The sequence below is a fragment of the Coffea arabica genome, chromosome 10e, assembly GCF_036785885.1.
Source record: "Coffea arabica cultivar ET-39 chromosome 10e, Coffea Arabica ET-39 HiFi, whole genome shotgun sequence".
Classification (NCBI taxonomy): Eukaryota; Viridiplantae; Streptophyta; class Magnoliopsida; order Gentianales; family Rubiaceae; genus Coffea; species Coffea arabica.
In genome coordinates, this window is record NC_092328.1 from 42323989 (window position 1) to 42340479 (window position 16491).

At 34.0% G+C, this 16491-nt stretch overlaps 1 protein-coding gene across 1 annotated transcript; it reads left to right on the forward strand.

Moving 5' to 3' along the window:
- The first annotated feature begins 594 nt into the window (after positions 1-594).
- LOC113712595 (uncharacterized) lies at positions 595-13936 on the forward strand. The gene is made up of 10 exons (XM_027236078.2): positions 595-804; positions 2567-2826; positions 4319-4352; positions 6167-6303; positions 8435-8501; positions 8777-8876; positions 9675-9838; positions 11398-11444; positions 11558-11608; positions 13328-13936. Exons 1-10 carry the CDS (start codon positions 732-734, stop codon positions 13685-13687), a joined length of 1293 nt encoding a protein of 430 aa, XP_027091879.1. The 5' UTR covers positions 595-731; the 3' UTR covers positions 13688-13936.
- The last annotated feature ends 2555 nt before the right edge of the window (positions 13937-16491 follow it).

A 16491-nucleotide genomic window follows, 5' to 3' on the forward strand; every position in this document is an offset into this window, starting at 1 on the left:
CTATAAATTTAAATTTGCATCCATGTAGGAATCATCCAAACGTGATAAATTTAAAGGTTAGATTAGGAGAATTTTCACTAAACCTAGCAACTAGTTTAAATTAGATTGAAAGGGTGCCTTAGGTTTGAGTTGATTGAATCTTTGTCTTTCCTTTTTTCAACCGTGACTTCCGAACTCATTTTCTCTTATTTTTCAAAGATTTGGAATTGTTGAAAAGGGTTTTATTTTTATTAAAAATATTTTTGAGTGATTTGGTATACCTAAATTCAATACCAAGCGCGCGACTCCTATTTTTTCTTAAAAATCATTTTAGAGTCAATTTTGGACCCAAACTGTCGCATTTTTTAATGTCCCATTTTAGGTCCTTTTCACTTATTTTTCGCAAAATGGGGCGCAACAGTTTATAAGAGTTAAGTGATAATAATTTTAAAAGTTAAACATATCTTTACACTTGAATTATTAAACTCTGCTAAATTTAACTGTTAATCTTGGAAGTAAAGTGATTAAAAGATAAGCGGGGGAATTGATCATGATACCAAACATTAAGAGGGTAAAGTGAACAAAATGTTTGGAGAAATTGGCCGGTTTAGTCATTAGCGCAATCAACCCAAAGAAAGATGGGAAAACCTCTCTCAACTTGAAACTCCCAAATTACCCCGGTATGCAATAAACCTCGCTGCCCTTGGGAAATTTGACGATTTTCACATTTTCTCCTTCCTCCACCGCTAGCCATGGCGAAATTGAAGACGGATTCTCCTCTCGCTCGCCGTATCGCCCAATCTTTGATTCGCTTCCTCGATTCCGGTAATTTTTCTACATTTACCTCTCCGTTTTTACTTCAATATGTTCTTTTTCAGTCAGTCAACTGTGGTATTCTCTTGTTCAATTCCCTTTTTTAACTACCCTGTGGAATTGATTTTGTTGCTTTACTGATTATTCCTGAACTAGTAGTGCAAATGTATCGGACGATATTTCTTTTTTCTTTCTTTATTTTTGTTTAAGTTGAAAATGGGAACTATATAAAGAAACATCTATTGCAATTACGTCAATTTTTTATTGTTGATAGAAATCTTATTGGCAGTAGTAATTAGGATACTTTCGGTATTGAAGAACTTTAATATTGGTACGAATTGTGATAGAAGACTATTAAATTTTAGAATTGGTGATCTTTTATTTTTATTTTTATTTTTTGAAGATGTTAGGTAGGAGTAATTTGTTTTAATTCTGGTGGAGTTAATTTTTTCAGAATTTTCTGTTGCGACAACTTAAAAACATTTTTTAACTTCAAATCCTGTGGTGTTTATCAATTCTTGCTATGTTAGTTTGTCAGTAATCCAGTTAAGCTTTTGTACGGGAAGTTTTAAGAGTGAACAATATATCCACAAAGTTAAGTTGGAAATGTTTTTCAGATTACGAACCAAGTATTAGAAAGTTATTGACGTTATAAAATGTTTCCATGGAAAAGCTTCTCACAGCAAAATAACCATTAATGAGGTCCTTTATCTTAGGATAAATCTTCTATACCATCTCAAAGAATTTTTTTTATTTGTTATTTTTAGGTTAGTGCATCTGAATACTTAAGTACATAAGAGATAAAGGACATGTGGCAAAGATCTCAATTCACTCGTGTAAATAATTTTTGACATTGACGGTATACAAAGGATTATTCCGAAAGTCCATGTGGACATCTTGGCGATTTATTGCAATTGTTCCTGATGTTAGATAAATCTTTAAGCTAGATGAGAATGGTGTACTTTGATAATCTGAGATTAGGCATCTGCAACTGCATTTGTCCACTTTGAGAATCTGTAGTACTGACCCCAATCTGATTGTTCATGTGAAAATGAGTGATAAAAATTTGGAATGCTAAGTTTTAAGATCATCACTGGTAGCCTTAAAAACAAAATAAGAAAAGATCCCCCTGGTAATTTACCTGTTCTCTTTGTTCAACTCTGGGTCAATGTGACATCATATCCATTTGCATCTTTTCCTATTTTAGCAAGATGAGAATTTAGGCTTGTTTTGTGTTCTTACATGTACATGTGTGTGTGTGGGTCTATCTATATGTAACTAACACTATAAATGGTTAATACATAGGGCTAGATGGTATTAAATTTTTTCTAAATAGACACTAATTGGCAAAAAACTGATTTTTGTGATAATAGGACAAAGAAATTTGATTAAAATTTTTAAGTAATAGCAAAGATATATATTAGGAAAGTAGAATGTGACTTTCTACTACATACATAACTAATCACTTCATGCAGTGCTGGTAATTGATTTTGCCTGATATGACAAGACTAGTTTTTCAAGTTCTGTTTGTAATTTTCCTGAAATTGTTATACGTTGGTATAGAAGAAATTATTGGAGACATAAGGGGGGCCCTTTGTCCCACCCCCCCTCATGTTTGGCCTTTAATTAATTTCATTTTTTTTTTGAAGATGTTTTTGTAGTTCAGATGCAAATCATTGCTATCCTCTTTTATCTTTCTTTTTTCTGTACTTGGTATTCATATTCTTATTATGTTGAGGCTACCATTCTGTATTATCTGTCTCTATCAATGCAGTTGAACCCGCTTCTGGTGTTGATGCTGAGGGTATTGAGGTAGCCAAGGAATGTTTGTCAGAGGCATTCAAGATTGAATTGTCATCTGAAAATCAATTAAATTCTGAATCATTGGTTGACATATTCAGTTCCTGGGAGACAGTTGGAAGGAGTAACAGCAATGCTGATCTTCCCCATGAGGTGTCTCCAGGAGATTGTGCATCCACATCCTCGGCAGGAAATGCTGGTGATGCTCATCATCTTAAGCCCTCGTATTCTCAGGTTCGTTTTTAGTGCAAGCATCTTTCGTTTTATTGGTTTTGTTGGATTTGGGTGACTTACCAAAACATTCTTTTCCTATACATGGTTGTCCCTATACATAGTGAAATGCATTTTAAAGTTATAGTTCAGATAATGTTGTACGTGGTGTTGTGTCTAAGCCTATTTTTTTTGGCATTTTTTAAACCAAAATTCAGCATCTGATAATCCTTTGGGACTGTTTGTTTTGAGGGAATGGGAGGGAAAGGAAAGGAAAGGAAATGGAGCGATAAGTTTTTGATGCTTGGGATGATTTTTGAGAAGGGAAAGGAAAGGATTGGGAGAATGGAGGGATAAGGTTTAGTTATTTTTTGTCAGCCTGGTTTCCATCCAAAAGTGGGCAGAAACAGAGGGAAAGGACATAAAGATTAATAAAATTTTTAAGATTTCCTAAAAAAACCTATCATGTGCTTATACATTAGACTTTTAAATTATGGATAAAAATGTAACTAATGCATGTTAGTTTCCTTTCCTTTCCTTCCATAATCCAAACAAGATGGACGGATTCAGGTTTCCTCTCCTCTCCTTTCTTTTCCTTTCTGTCTCTTTCCTTCAAAAAACGGTGCCTCACTTTTTTCCCCTAAAATGTGAGCCTTGTCCCAAAACTGTTATGTTAAGTAAGATATAGTTGTGCTCCCATTTTTGTACTCGATTTGTTTTATTGGAGAAAAAATGAATAGCCTTATTATTATTATTTTGAGATCATGTTTTCTTGGTTTGCTGGTATTGTTTTATATCTGCGTTCTTGATATAAGTGGATTACTGAAATCTATTAAAAGCTTTGGGATGTCTACAAAAACAAACTTGTTCTTGATATCTCACAAGTTTTGGTCTTTGTATGGGGTGTCTGTTATTGTATTTTTGGTTTCTGTAGACACACATACAGGTTCTATCTCTCTCTCTCTCTGTCATGCAGACACACACATACGTGCGCGCGTGCACATGTACATATAGGCATATCTCTAGGCACATATATGTTGGTGTGATTATACCTGCTACTTAGACAATGGGAAAATATTTTGGGATGGTATTACGGTAAGTTAGGAGAAAATACTGGGAATTTATGATATATGGGAAATTGTGCTCTTTGGGCCATGTAATGACATTCTCGTGGTCTGTTCTCTTTTTAAGTGGTTTGTCTAACTTTTTGACATATGTTTCTATTACATTATATGAAAATTTAAAATGTGGCTTCCAAAACACTTATCTGCTAAGTGTACTTCCAGTTTCTTTATTATTCTAGGTAATCAACTTATTGGGAAATCAATATTCTGTGTTCATTATTTATAGAGAGAAGTACATTCAGGAAGCAGCCCATTAGATGTTGTCATCAGATTCTTTTGGTCAAAAAAATTATTTTGGTTAAAAAAGAAACTTTGTGCTAAACCTTATTTCCTGGTAGGTTTGTTGTAACTGTGCCTTCGAGAGTTTGATTCTGTTTCATGTCCATAAACAGGTTGATGGTTGGAGCAAAGAGGATCAGACACATGGTAGGTGATCTTTGGACTTCTCTATCCTGATTGACAAAATGTGGAAACCTAGAATAGCTAAGTGCTGGGTTTTCCCTCCCAAAATTTGGTTTATGTTGTGTAAAAATACTGCATTCTCAAGTCTCTGGTTGTTTGACATAAATTTTTATTTCTTCAAGCTTGTAAATTTGCTCAGATATTAGTTAGAAAGGAGTTGCAAATGTTTGGTGCCTATTATGTACAAAATCTTTTGAATTATATTGGACCACAATTAAAATGGTTGTGAATTGCAGTTGTACTTTTGAAGATAATTTTTTAATACTGGACTGATCTGAATAAGGTTTGCCGTGAGCCATACCTACAAATTAGACTGTTAATTACAATAATCGAGCGAGTTAGACTGTTAGAGAACTTATAGTCTCCAGGTCAAGAAAATGCCGTCATTAATCCTTTTGTTACATTGGATGACCTGCATGCCCCTAGACGAACTATGTAAAAGCTTTCTTGTCCAGAATCATTGATGCAGCGTTGGACAAGCTATTGCACTGACTATTGATTTGATAATTCTTAGTTGTAGGAACCTCTAGAATCTTAGAAAACAAGAGAGCAGCAGTAGGAATTTACAAGAAGCAAGTTAGGAAGGCAGAGGTGGAGAAAGTCCAGCATATAATATGTAAGAATTCTACCTAGATTTCCCTGTAAATGACCTGTTATGGTAAGGCTGCTTCAAAACTCAACACAATGTCATTTACTTGGGTGGACATAATTTTACTTCATTCCTTCTCTACACCACTCTACTACAAGGGATAAGTGCAGTACACAACAATTGGAGGCCAAGGCTAGTAGGAACTAAGGAAACATCATAACCAAGCAAGCTTGAGAACTAGGGAAACTAAAAGCTAAAAGAGTAGGAAGCCAATTTTTGCACGAACACTTGAATTTTGATTTTACTCCAAGAAATGCTAAATCATAAAGCAAGTTAAACGATATCAAACTTATGGTAGATATAGCTAGAAGGCCTGCAGATCCATCACTGTCTGGATATCTTGAGATCGCTTGCCACTATCCTCTTGAATTTTGTTTCTCATACGCATTCTGTGATTGCAATGGTAAGTGTGGTTAGGTGATCGGTTCTTGGAGGGCTATCTTTTGTTTGCTACTTTTTCAATTCATTCTCATCTTCCCCAATCTTTCTTTTATCATTTCATATTCAAGTTTTACCTTTGCTTTTAAAATGGGGCATTTGATTCTTTACAGGCTTGTGAGATGGGTTCTTAGGCTGATAGTAGCCTAAATTGTGCAGGGTACTGGGCACACATTGTTAGTCTTGATTTCTTGGATAAGGGTTATCTAGAATCGAATACATTTTCCCTTTTCCTTAGTCCATTGTGGTGTCAATATATGACCTTCTTATAAAAGGTTTAGAGGATTTTGTTCTTATTATCTTGAAAAAACAATTAAAAGTTTACTTGATCAAAGCCTTAAATTAAATCTTGAAAGTCATCAACATTTTTCCTACAGTAAAAATATATTTAAAAAAATTTTATTTCACTGGTAGGTTGAGTTGCCTAAGTATATTTACAAGAATGCAAGATGCGAGAAACATGTCAGTGGCACTAAAATATTCCAGATCATGCATGAAGACAGTTCACATTCCTATCCCTATTAAATTTCGGTTCAAGATTTTTTTTTTTTGGACCGGCATTATGCATGTCCAACTTCCAAGTATTCCTTATTTGTATATGAGATTAATATTTGGAGACAGTGTCCAGATTTACATCTTAAGGACCTTGTTTTGTATGATATAATTTCTAGCTTTTATGATGTTATGTTAGGAACATCAAAGGATGAGCTTTTTGGGCAATATTTTGGTGCTTTGGAAAAAATTCGCTATTTCAAAAGTATGGCTGATGGAAATGATGATCAAGCCCAGTTGGATAGAGCCACACATATCTTTCACAAAGCATTGGAGGTATTTGTCTTTTAGTTGCTTCATAGTTTATTTGGATTTACTTGAAAAATGTGCCTTTCTTAATTTCTGAAGCAAGACTATGATATGGCATACCACTTTTACAGCATGCGTTTTAGCTGCTCAGTGACTGTTCCAGTGTATGTTGTTTGTCACTTTGTCAAGCTCCAATGCAATTTCAAAGTTGTTATATAAACTGATTTTATCACTGCATATAGTTCAAAGATTGTCCTGCAATACATTACATTGTTCAAATGCAGATGCTAGAGAATGCTGGATTTTAGTATTCAAATGTGCCTTTTTATGGTTGTATTGTTTCTATTTTTATTCTTTGCTAGATGACGGGGTTCTAGTAACACTTTTTCCCTGTTCTTTTTTTTTTTTTTTTGGAAGTTATTTGTTAATTGACTTGGTGAAGAAAGTGAGAGCAGAAGCTAAGTATAAACATATTGGATCTTTTTGGTTGGAATATGGGTTTTCTAGATACTTTAAAAAACCTCAGAGGTTTGATTTTCTTTGGTAGGAAAAAATTGTTGGTTTCAGAGCAATACTTGTTAAGAAAAATGTGGAGAGACAAATCAAATATGGAAAAAACTCGTTCTTTCTTTATGAATCTTAAATACTTAAAGCTTATTTTATCCATACATTTTACTTAGTGCCCATGCTAGCAACTCAAGGATCTCTAACATATCTGCGTACTGGCTAAGCCGTGGATATACATGCTGAATCCTACCCTGTGCAGGACCACTTTTTGCAGGAACATAACATAATGTCTCCTAGTTAGTACCAAGAGTTAATTCAAGGATTATCTTACTCTCCTTTTGATTATTGGGCATTATGGTCTGCAAGTTAGGAGCAAAGTTTTTTCAGCTTGGTGTTGTACTGTAAGTAGACTTGCACTAACCTCTGATCGAGGCGAGAGATTACCTTACCTCCTTATCATCTTTGGTCATACTTTATCAATTTAATGCTGCTGGATATGTTCATTTACTTGTTTTTTTATTACTTACCAAGTGCCACTACTATATAAGTCAGAAAGGGTCCCACTTACCAGGGTTACGTCATCTCAATCATATCTAGAACATTTCACCTTTCAGCAGGACCTCTTATTATTTGAGGTTATCGTTTTCAGGCCGAAGATAAATCCTTTTCCTCATTTTTCTGAAACGACATTTGCTCATGCATACTTCTTCAGGGAACCTAGTTCCTACAGAATTCACCTTCCATGAGATCACTTTCCTCAAGAAATGCATCATTCCTTTTCAGTTGACTGACATTACCATTTTAAACATCCTGCTCTCTCGGCTTCTCTATAAGATGCTTTGTCTCTTCTCTTTGGGTAAAAGATAACATAGTGTATATTGTCGTTCTGTGGTCACATGGTGTTCTTAAGGCTGGTTAGGGGCTAGCCCAGGAATAGGTGATCATTCTGGCACCCCTATTTAAAAGATAAGTTCTTATTGTTCATGGTGTTACTTAATTGTAGCGACTCCCTAGGCACTGAAGGAAGCTTTCCAACCCCAATTACTGAAGATTTTTGCCTGGAGGAACTCTTAAAGTCTCAAAATGGGATTTAGAGTCATTTTCCTCCTAGCAACATAACTTTGTAGATGAATTAACTAAACAAAGTTACTTCTTCTATTGCCATTTTGATCGTTTAATGCGCAATAAGTTCAATAGAACAGCGTGATCATGCTCATAAATTAAATTTAGGTGCTTGTTAAATTGTCTACTGTGGTTTATTCTATTTCTAGGGTAATATTTTTTCTCTCTCCCACATTATTTTCATAATCTGATTCAATTTCTTTGTTTACTATATTCTGCGCTGTCATTAAAATATGAAGGATGAAGATTAATTAAATGCTTAAGGTCTAAGCAAGAAGGCTTGTCTCACCTTATGGGATATGAGCTCTACACCATCTCTTCTCCTTTCAATAAGAAAAATTGGGGCTTTAGGCCTCGGCATGGGGACTTTTCCACCTTATGGCCCATTAAGTTCATTGCACATGTTGTAGCTATTGTGGTTGTGTAAGCTAAAATGATCTGCATGAAGTTTGATTAAGTGTTGCTTTCCTGGTTTTTTATTTGTTGCTGAGCTTGCATTGATCGAGTGCGAAAATGCTTGTAATAACAGGAAATGCAAAGATCTGGTTGCCAGACTTTTGATGGAAGAAATTTGGCTGAGACGTTAAAATTGCAAGGTAGACTTAAAATAGGTGTTAAAATTTCTGGGTCATTTTTGAACTGGCAGTACTTCATATACATAGTCATTTTACTATAGATAGTCATTCTTTTTTATTTGTTCTAACCATTAGTTAGTCTCCTGGTATCCTTCACTTTAAAGATACTCCTCTGGTGTTACTTTGCATAATTATCTTCTGATGTTCATGATACTAAATCTTACTAAGTCTTTTTCTTTTGATATTGGACTTGACATTTTTTAATGATATATATATGTGTGTGTGTGTGTGTCTAGGTAACAAAGCCATGCAATTGAAGCTTTACTTGGATGCCATAGAGCTGTATACCTTTGCCATTGCACTTTGTGAAGATAATGCTGTTTATTACTGTAACAGGTATACTATTTATTTACTTTTGGATGTGTAACCATGGTGTTCTTTGCATTAAAGCATTCAACTAAATTCTGACGAGTGCAGATTTAAAGGTCTATAGGTTGTTATTAAACAATCTAAGTTACCATGTGAGTTTTTTGCTTGTGAACCAAACTTCTATGTTCATATATCATCATACAATCTGTAAACTTTGGGTGAAGCATCCTAACATGCTTAGTTGATAAAAAAATAACGTGCTTCAATAGGTAATGTTGCTGAAGGAGCGTTTAGGTTTAATGTTCAGATCGTGACTTGAACAATTATCTGTTTAACTAATGTAAAATACCTTCATGGAGCAAGGGTTTTCATTTGTTCTATTGTGATCTTTCAAGTTGTCAGAAAACATACCCTTTGCACACTATCAGTTGTTTTGCTTTCTTTGTGGTGGTGCAGTGGCGCTTCCTGGCCATTTCTTTTTGTTTTGTAGATGATCTGTTGTTGTGTGAACTCCATATAGGGAATAACATGATTTGAGTTTGTTTCAGCCAGTTCCGATTCTACCGTTTCTATTTCTCTTTCGTAGTTGTATTATTCAGGTTACTATATCCTTAGTCATTTGCTGTTTAATTTCTTTTTGGTCGTTTTATACAATAATTTGCTAAGTCGCCAATTGATTTACTAATAGCTTCTTTTTTAGAGTTATTGACTTTGAGGTTCTTAAAGTTTTAATGATGTAAACAATTGCAAATAGCAGATGTATAGCCAATTATGGCAACTTTGAATTTTAGTTGAAAATTGCGATGAATCTGTTAAATTTACCAGGGCTGCTGCTTATACTCAGATCAACCACTTTGAGGAAGCCATCAATGATTGCCTGAAATCAATTGAAATTGACCCAAACTATAGCAAGGCTTACAGTCGTTTAGGATTTGCTTATTATGCTCAAGGAAAGTACAGGGATGCTATTGATAAAGGATTTATCAAAGGTTGGTTTGGAATTGATCTAAATACTCTATATTACTCCAAGTGATGGTTGAAAATATAATGATTGCTCCCAGATTTTAACTTGATCTGCTTTGAGTATTTTTGTGATTTCTGTTGTTTGTTGTTACATGTGCTGATAATTTTATTTCTTAACATATCTGTGATGAAGCTTAGGAGATTGTAGGATGCAGGAAAGTTGAAATGTCTAGACATGGTAACAGGTGAGATAGGGTAAATTATGTGGACGCATCTTGTCTTTTATATTACAAGGAGACATGGTAACAGGTGAGGTAGGGTATATTATGTGGATGGATCTTGTCTTTTATCTTACAAGGACCTCCTATCTGAAATTTCATTGAACTCCTCCCAGTTTCCATATTTTATATTGAGATCTTCTCAGGTTTCAACTCTCCAGTAGACTACATAGGCGGGATATCCATTGGATACTATATAGACGGGATATCTCTATGACAAAGTAGTGGGGGCATTCAATGTAGTTTTAGAACAACAGCTGAAACTCCAGTGTTGTTTTCAACCAACAGCTGGAACTCAAAGAAGAAACCCAGCTTTTAACAACAGTTAAAACTCTACAATTATGAACTAGGTGTAGAGGAGCTCGTGGCTTTTTACTGAAGAAAAAAATTATGTTTTCAATCACAAAAGCACAAGTGTTAACTACTCGTAATTGTTGACAAGGTTAGGTAAAATTCTGAAACAGGAGAGACCTTAGTGATCAGAGAAAAGAATACATTTTGGGCTATTTGCCTTAATTTAAGGGATCAATAAAGTGCAGTTCATCTTTAGGGGAGGGTGATTGTACACTACATGTTTGATGAATTTATAGAATAAATGGAGTTCCATTCCATGTTTTAGAGGACCGTGAAATACTCAGAAGTGCTCCTAGATACCAGGGTCAGTTGCCCATCAAATTTATCTTGTAGATCATTCCTCTCACCTCTGCTTTCATCTTACTGGGGCTTTCACTTTTTATTTTTATTTTTTTAAAGTCTCTCATTTTTTCATGTGTTTATCCTATTACATGATTTTGTTACTTTTTGGCATCATAGAGCTTTCACGTCAATCCCTGCTTAAGCCTGCTAAACCAACAAATAATAAATGAATGTAACCAAAATGGTGTAGTTAATTGAAACTCAGTGCATAAATTGTTCAACATGCTGTTGAAAATGACTTTCTAATCTTGATTCTTGGCTCTATGTTTAGAAATTAAGAAAAGAATTCTATGTTTATGCTTGGATTTATAATATAGAAATGTGATTGTTGTGGCAATTTTTATGCTTTTGTAGTTATTCTGTAGGTTTTGTGAAATATCTTTCTTGTATTCTTGAGTTGATGAACCATCCATTATCTAGATTAATATAACTACGGCTATTGCAGATAATTACTACTTGTATGCTTGCTCTTACAGAATCTGCACCATAGAAAAAAAAAAGTTTGTCTTATAAGATTGGTGGTGCAAGGCACTTGCTTTCACGGTTGTGAATAACTAGATCTTACTTTTTGAAAATTTAACGATTTGGAATATGTGATTCTCTTAATGCAGCATTGCAGTTGGATCCTAATAATAGTTCTGTGAAAGAGAATATTCGGGTTAGTTTGTGCCTTTAACTATGATTATGAATTTGAGCTTGTTTGTCGAAAGGGTGTGTGTGTGTTGTGAATCATTCTAATTGTGGTTAATATCATTCTCATATTCAATGTAGGTGGCAGAGCAAAAATTGAGAGAAGAACAACAAAGGGCAGGGCAAAGTCAGGTAATATGCAGTCGTATAATGCCATACAGCTATATTGTGGCAGTATGTTGAATCTGATGCCATGGCATGCAGATTCAGTGAAGATGAAGAGGAAGTCAAAATTGTTCTTTGTGGAATCTCTATGATATTGTTTCAAGTAGTTTTAATACTGTATAGGGATCATTTTTTGCATGATTCAGTATTTTTTGCTATGCTTTGTTTCCAGCTAGAGCTCATGATTAATGAATAGAAGCTTCTCAAGATTTCTCGAATTTTGGAGGAGTGTCATAGTGCTTCCTGTAACTGTGCATTAGTACGTATAATTTGTGGAAATTGGGATCATGAGTTTGGGGATTCTGGTTAATATTTGGGGTAGTTCTCACTGCTTGAAGGTAGTGCTGTTGTAACTAATTTTGGGGTGAAGGGGTTATGGAGCTATCTAGTTTTAATTATGGGGGTATCCTAGTGCTTAAGCATGGGCTAGTTTTAATTACAGGAGTTTTTGCGTTGCATGTTGCATTGTATTACTGTTGGATGTTTTGAGAGTTTCTGCGGGTTATTGTACTGCAAATTGTGCAGAAGGATGATTCATTGAGTAAATTGTGAATGAGATAAATCACGTAGTATTAGTGGATATAATAATAAAAAATCAAAGAAACTCCTATAAATGGGTAGAGAACAAGGATGGAAAGTAAGATGAGAAGGTCAGCATTGGAATAAGGGGGTAGGATGAAAATGGAATTCTAGTTGAAGAGGAATGTGCGTCTCAATAGATGGTCAAGGTCTGAAGTCAAATATCACTTATGGCCATTGAGATGTTTCCAAATTCCTACAGCCCCATGTTACATATTCATTAAAATCTTCCGAGTTTTTCCTGAGAGGTGTAATATGCTCCTAAAGGATCCCACTATTTTCCAGCCAATGTGCTAGACAGTCAAGCAGATGCCACTCAAAGGTCTTACCATCTATTCTCTATACGTTTGATCCTAATTGACCTGAATGTGGATAAGAAGAAAGTGCTTCGATCTCGTACAGAGTTAAAGAGTGTTGAGGAAAGACATAAAAGAGCACTGTTTCCGTATAAGCATGATATGTTGTGATTTCACTTATTTGTGGAACAATAGGTATATAAGATACAAGTTGGAATTAGTTCCTTTGTGATGACTTCTTGAAGATCTTATGAGCATTGCTCAATTATAGGTTTGGTAGCAATAGGTGTTTTTCAAGTTAACTGGTCTGTTTTCAAGCCTTTGCATGTAGAAATGTTAGATTGAATCTGAAGAAGCTGCAATACATGCACCTTGATGCTGGCGGCCTCTGCACTGGTGGCATCTCTCTAACAACCTTCAAGTTGTGATGAAAATAGTGTACCAGTGTCTCGTTTGGCTTCTAGGTGTGCTGGGTGGTGGAAACCCTTTGGAAAATAAGCTTGCCTACTATACTCATCATGTAGCAGAAAGTTGCACTCATTGTTTGGGGTATGCATGTATAAGCTCATGGGTATATACATCTTTTATGGATGCTAAAGAAGTGGTCTCAAGTGTGTTATAGAAGGTCTCACTTTGGTAGTTTGTCTAGCTATCTGTTCCACACATATATATACTGATTCTGGGAATTCCTTGTATCAGCCGATCACAAGATTATGCTTATTCTCCGATTTCTACATCAGTAACAACTGCTTTTGTCCTTTTCAAGATTAACTTTTAAATTGTGATATTTTCCTTTTTATTCTATTTTCAGAATTCAAGTTCAAATCACCACCCTGCAGCAGGATCAAGAAGCCATGGCGTGCCTCCACCCTTTACCTCCATGCCATTTAACGCTACAGGCCTTCCTGTTGATATCACTAGCATGTTCATGAATATGGCTCCAAATCTGTCCCCCGGACAGAATTTTCATAGTGGTCACGAAGGAACGAGCTCGACTGATGCACACGATGAGCCGGAAATCAGAATGGGTGGAAACATTAATGTTGATTTAGGTGAACACATGCCAGAGGAGTTTTCTGGAGCTCTGCGGTCTATGATGCAGATGTTCTCAGGTGCAGCACCTCACGGTAATCAAGAAGAGAATGTGAATGGAAGATCAGCACCAAGTTGAGATTTTATATCTGTACTGCAGACTTTTCTCCATCGATAACTGAATTTTTGCCCTGATTTTTGGAAATGAATGGTGGCCGTATATGTAATGCCTGATTCTCAAATACAAGCAGAACAGTGTATTGTTGTAGGAGTCCATAGCATTCTCTCTATAGCTGCTGTCTCAATGCATACAAGCCACTGCTGTTTTAATATGTCATCAATTTTTTAAGGTTCAAAGGTAATATCCGGATTGGTGATTATCCTGGCATTTGATTTCTAGTGTCATTACAGCTTTGTTATAATGGCAAGTATGGAAGAGAAATCCAAAATTCCGTTCCAAGTTGTAAATAATTTTAAAATCAGACATTTTCTTTTCTTGGGAAGGATATCCAAAATTCCGTTCAAAGTTGTGGACTAAAACCACAGTTAATTGAGAGTTGAATGAGGTGATTTGATGAAAAAGCATAATTTAAATGACTGACCTTCAAATGCTGTTCCATCATGTGCATGGTACGAAGAAAATGGTAAACTCCAACAAAAATGGTCTAATGCTAAATCAGTTGTTTTATTACAGTGCGATACTAATATTCTGATCTCATAATTATTGAGTTTGAAGTCACCAAACGAGATCTATCTGCAAACTTCTCTATCAGACGATGCTTCTTTTTTATTTATTTATTTATTTTTATTTCTTTCCGATATGCAATTGTTTAAGTGGCACACAAATGTTTGGTCCAATAATCCAGGTTTTGGATTTTAGGCATAAAGGATTCAGACCTATATCAATAAAAGTCACAAATTCTTTTTTTTTTTAGTAGTTTCGAAAAAAAAAAACTCATTTTTTGAGTATTTCAATTTTGGACTTTTCCCTGCATATGAGGCTTCTCTAAAATGCTACGTGTGTTTGGATGAGAGATTATTTGGAATAATTTTATAATATTTTTTGTGATGTGATGTACGTGAGACGAAAATGTGGTTAGAAATATAAAAAGATGGTTGGACAATATATTTATGATGCACGCACAATTTTTTTAAAAATAAAATATTATTGAAACATGCCCTTAGTTGGGACTTAAAGTGCAAGATTATATACAAGTATAATTTGAAAACAACAGTATAACCTTTTCACCTAATTACAAGAGGGAAAGTTTAATATTTGACAAGATGTAATCGAGATTTGTAAATATGATTAAGCATAAATAGCATTCACTTTTCGAGTTCTAGTGATCATTCTGCTGAGTCCAAATAAATTCATGGTTGCTTCAACAATTGTTGGATGTTGGTGTAACTTGAGATGAAATTTGGAGGAATATATAGCATATACAACTAATTTCAATGCCTGAAATGGAGGTTTTATAATTTTTTTTCAAAACAGGGCAAGGGTGAGATTTAAAAAGCATGGAGGGGATAGGGAGATTAGAATTTAGAACCTGAGGCTCAACTTATATTATATTCTTATTTGCTCGAGGAGGTTGTAAAATGAAGACTTTAAAGAGTAATCTTCCAAAATACAGAGTAGGCAATTTCAAGAAAACTCAAAAATTTTCCAAAAAGCGAAAAAGGTCCAATTATTGAAGTCAATGCATAAAGAAAGCAAGATTTTGATGATGCTTTTCTATTGCATATCGAATACGAGAAAAACAAATTTGAGGTAAAAAATAATATAGTATTTCCTTAAGGGTTAAAAGCATAAAATTCCCTTTCACTTTACCCTTAAGTTCACTTTACCCTTCTCAACTCAATAAATAAGCACTTTGCCTCCCTGCTTTATGTTTTAGGTCAAAAGTGCCCCCTTTAATATTAATTATACTTTTATTCCTTTTTTCCTTTGTGGTCCTTTTATTACTTGCCCCTTTACTTTGTATTTTTTAAATTTTCTTTCTTCTCTCATATAATCAACTACTTTCTTCTTTTTGCTATTATTTTCTATAGATAAAATTTAACCTTCTTTAATTTATTCATTAATTATTTCAATTTTTTTTACCTTTTGTTATTGGAAGTAATAATGATCATAAATTCTATACTATCATAAAGTATATATTATCTATGCGCATAAATTATTTCATACATTAATGAATTAATACGTCTGGAGTTTCGAATAAAATAGTTTTTAATAACAACAATAACCAATTTAGATCGTAATAACATAATGTTTAATCAACTATACATAAAAAAGTAAATAAAAATATTAGTTACTTTCTTTTTTGGGATATACTTTTAATGTTAAGTAATTTAAAGTTCTACTTTACTAATATCATTTTAAATAGTCAAATTAATGCTAGTTGTATACACATTTTGATTATGATAGGCGTCTATAATTTTTTCTTGCTATACAATTTGTCTTGAATTTTCTAATTGTGTAAATAAATAAAAAAATAATGAAATTATAAGCAAAAGATAATTACAAATTTATAATAAGCATACAAATTAGTAATATTAATATGAAAGTGAAGCAAAATAGTGACATGAGAGAAGTGAAAAAATAGTAAAAAATAAAAAATAACAAAAGTAGTGGAAAAGAAAAAACAAAAGAATGAATGAACAAAAAAAGAAATAAAATAAAATAGTAAGGGTAGTTTTGTCTTAAAATATCAAATATGGGAACAAAGTGTTTATTTAATGAGTTCAAAGGGGTAAAACTCAATTAAGGGTAAAGTTGAGAGGGGTTTAGTGCATTTAACCCTTTCCTTAAAAGCTCCAAAGAAAAAAAATATTGATTCTATTCTTATAGGAATAATTTCAAAAACCTCCCCTAACGTTTTTAACAATTTCACTTAGCACCCTTAAACTTTTAAAATATCACTTACCTCCTCTATTTTTAAC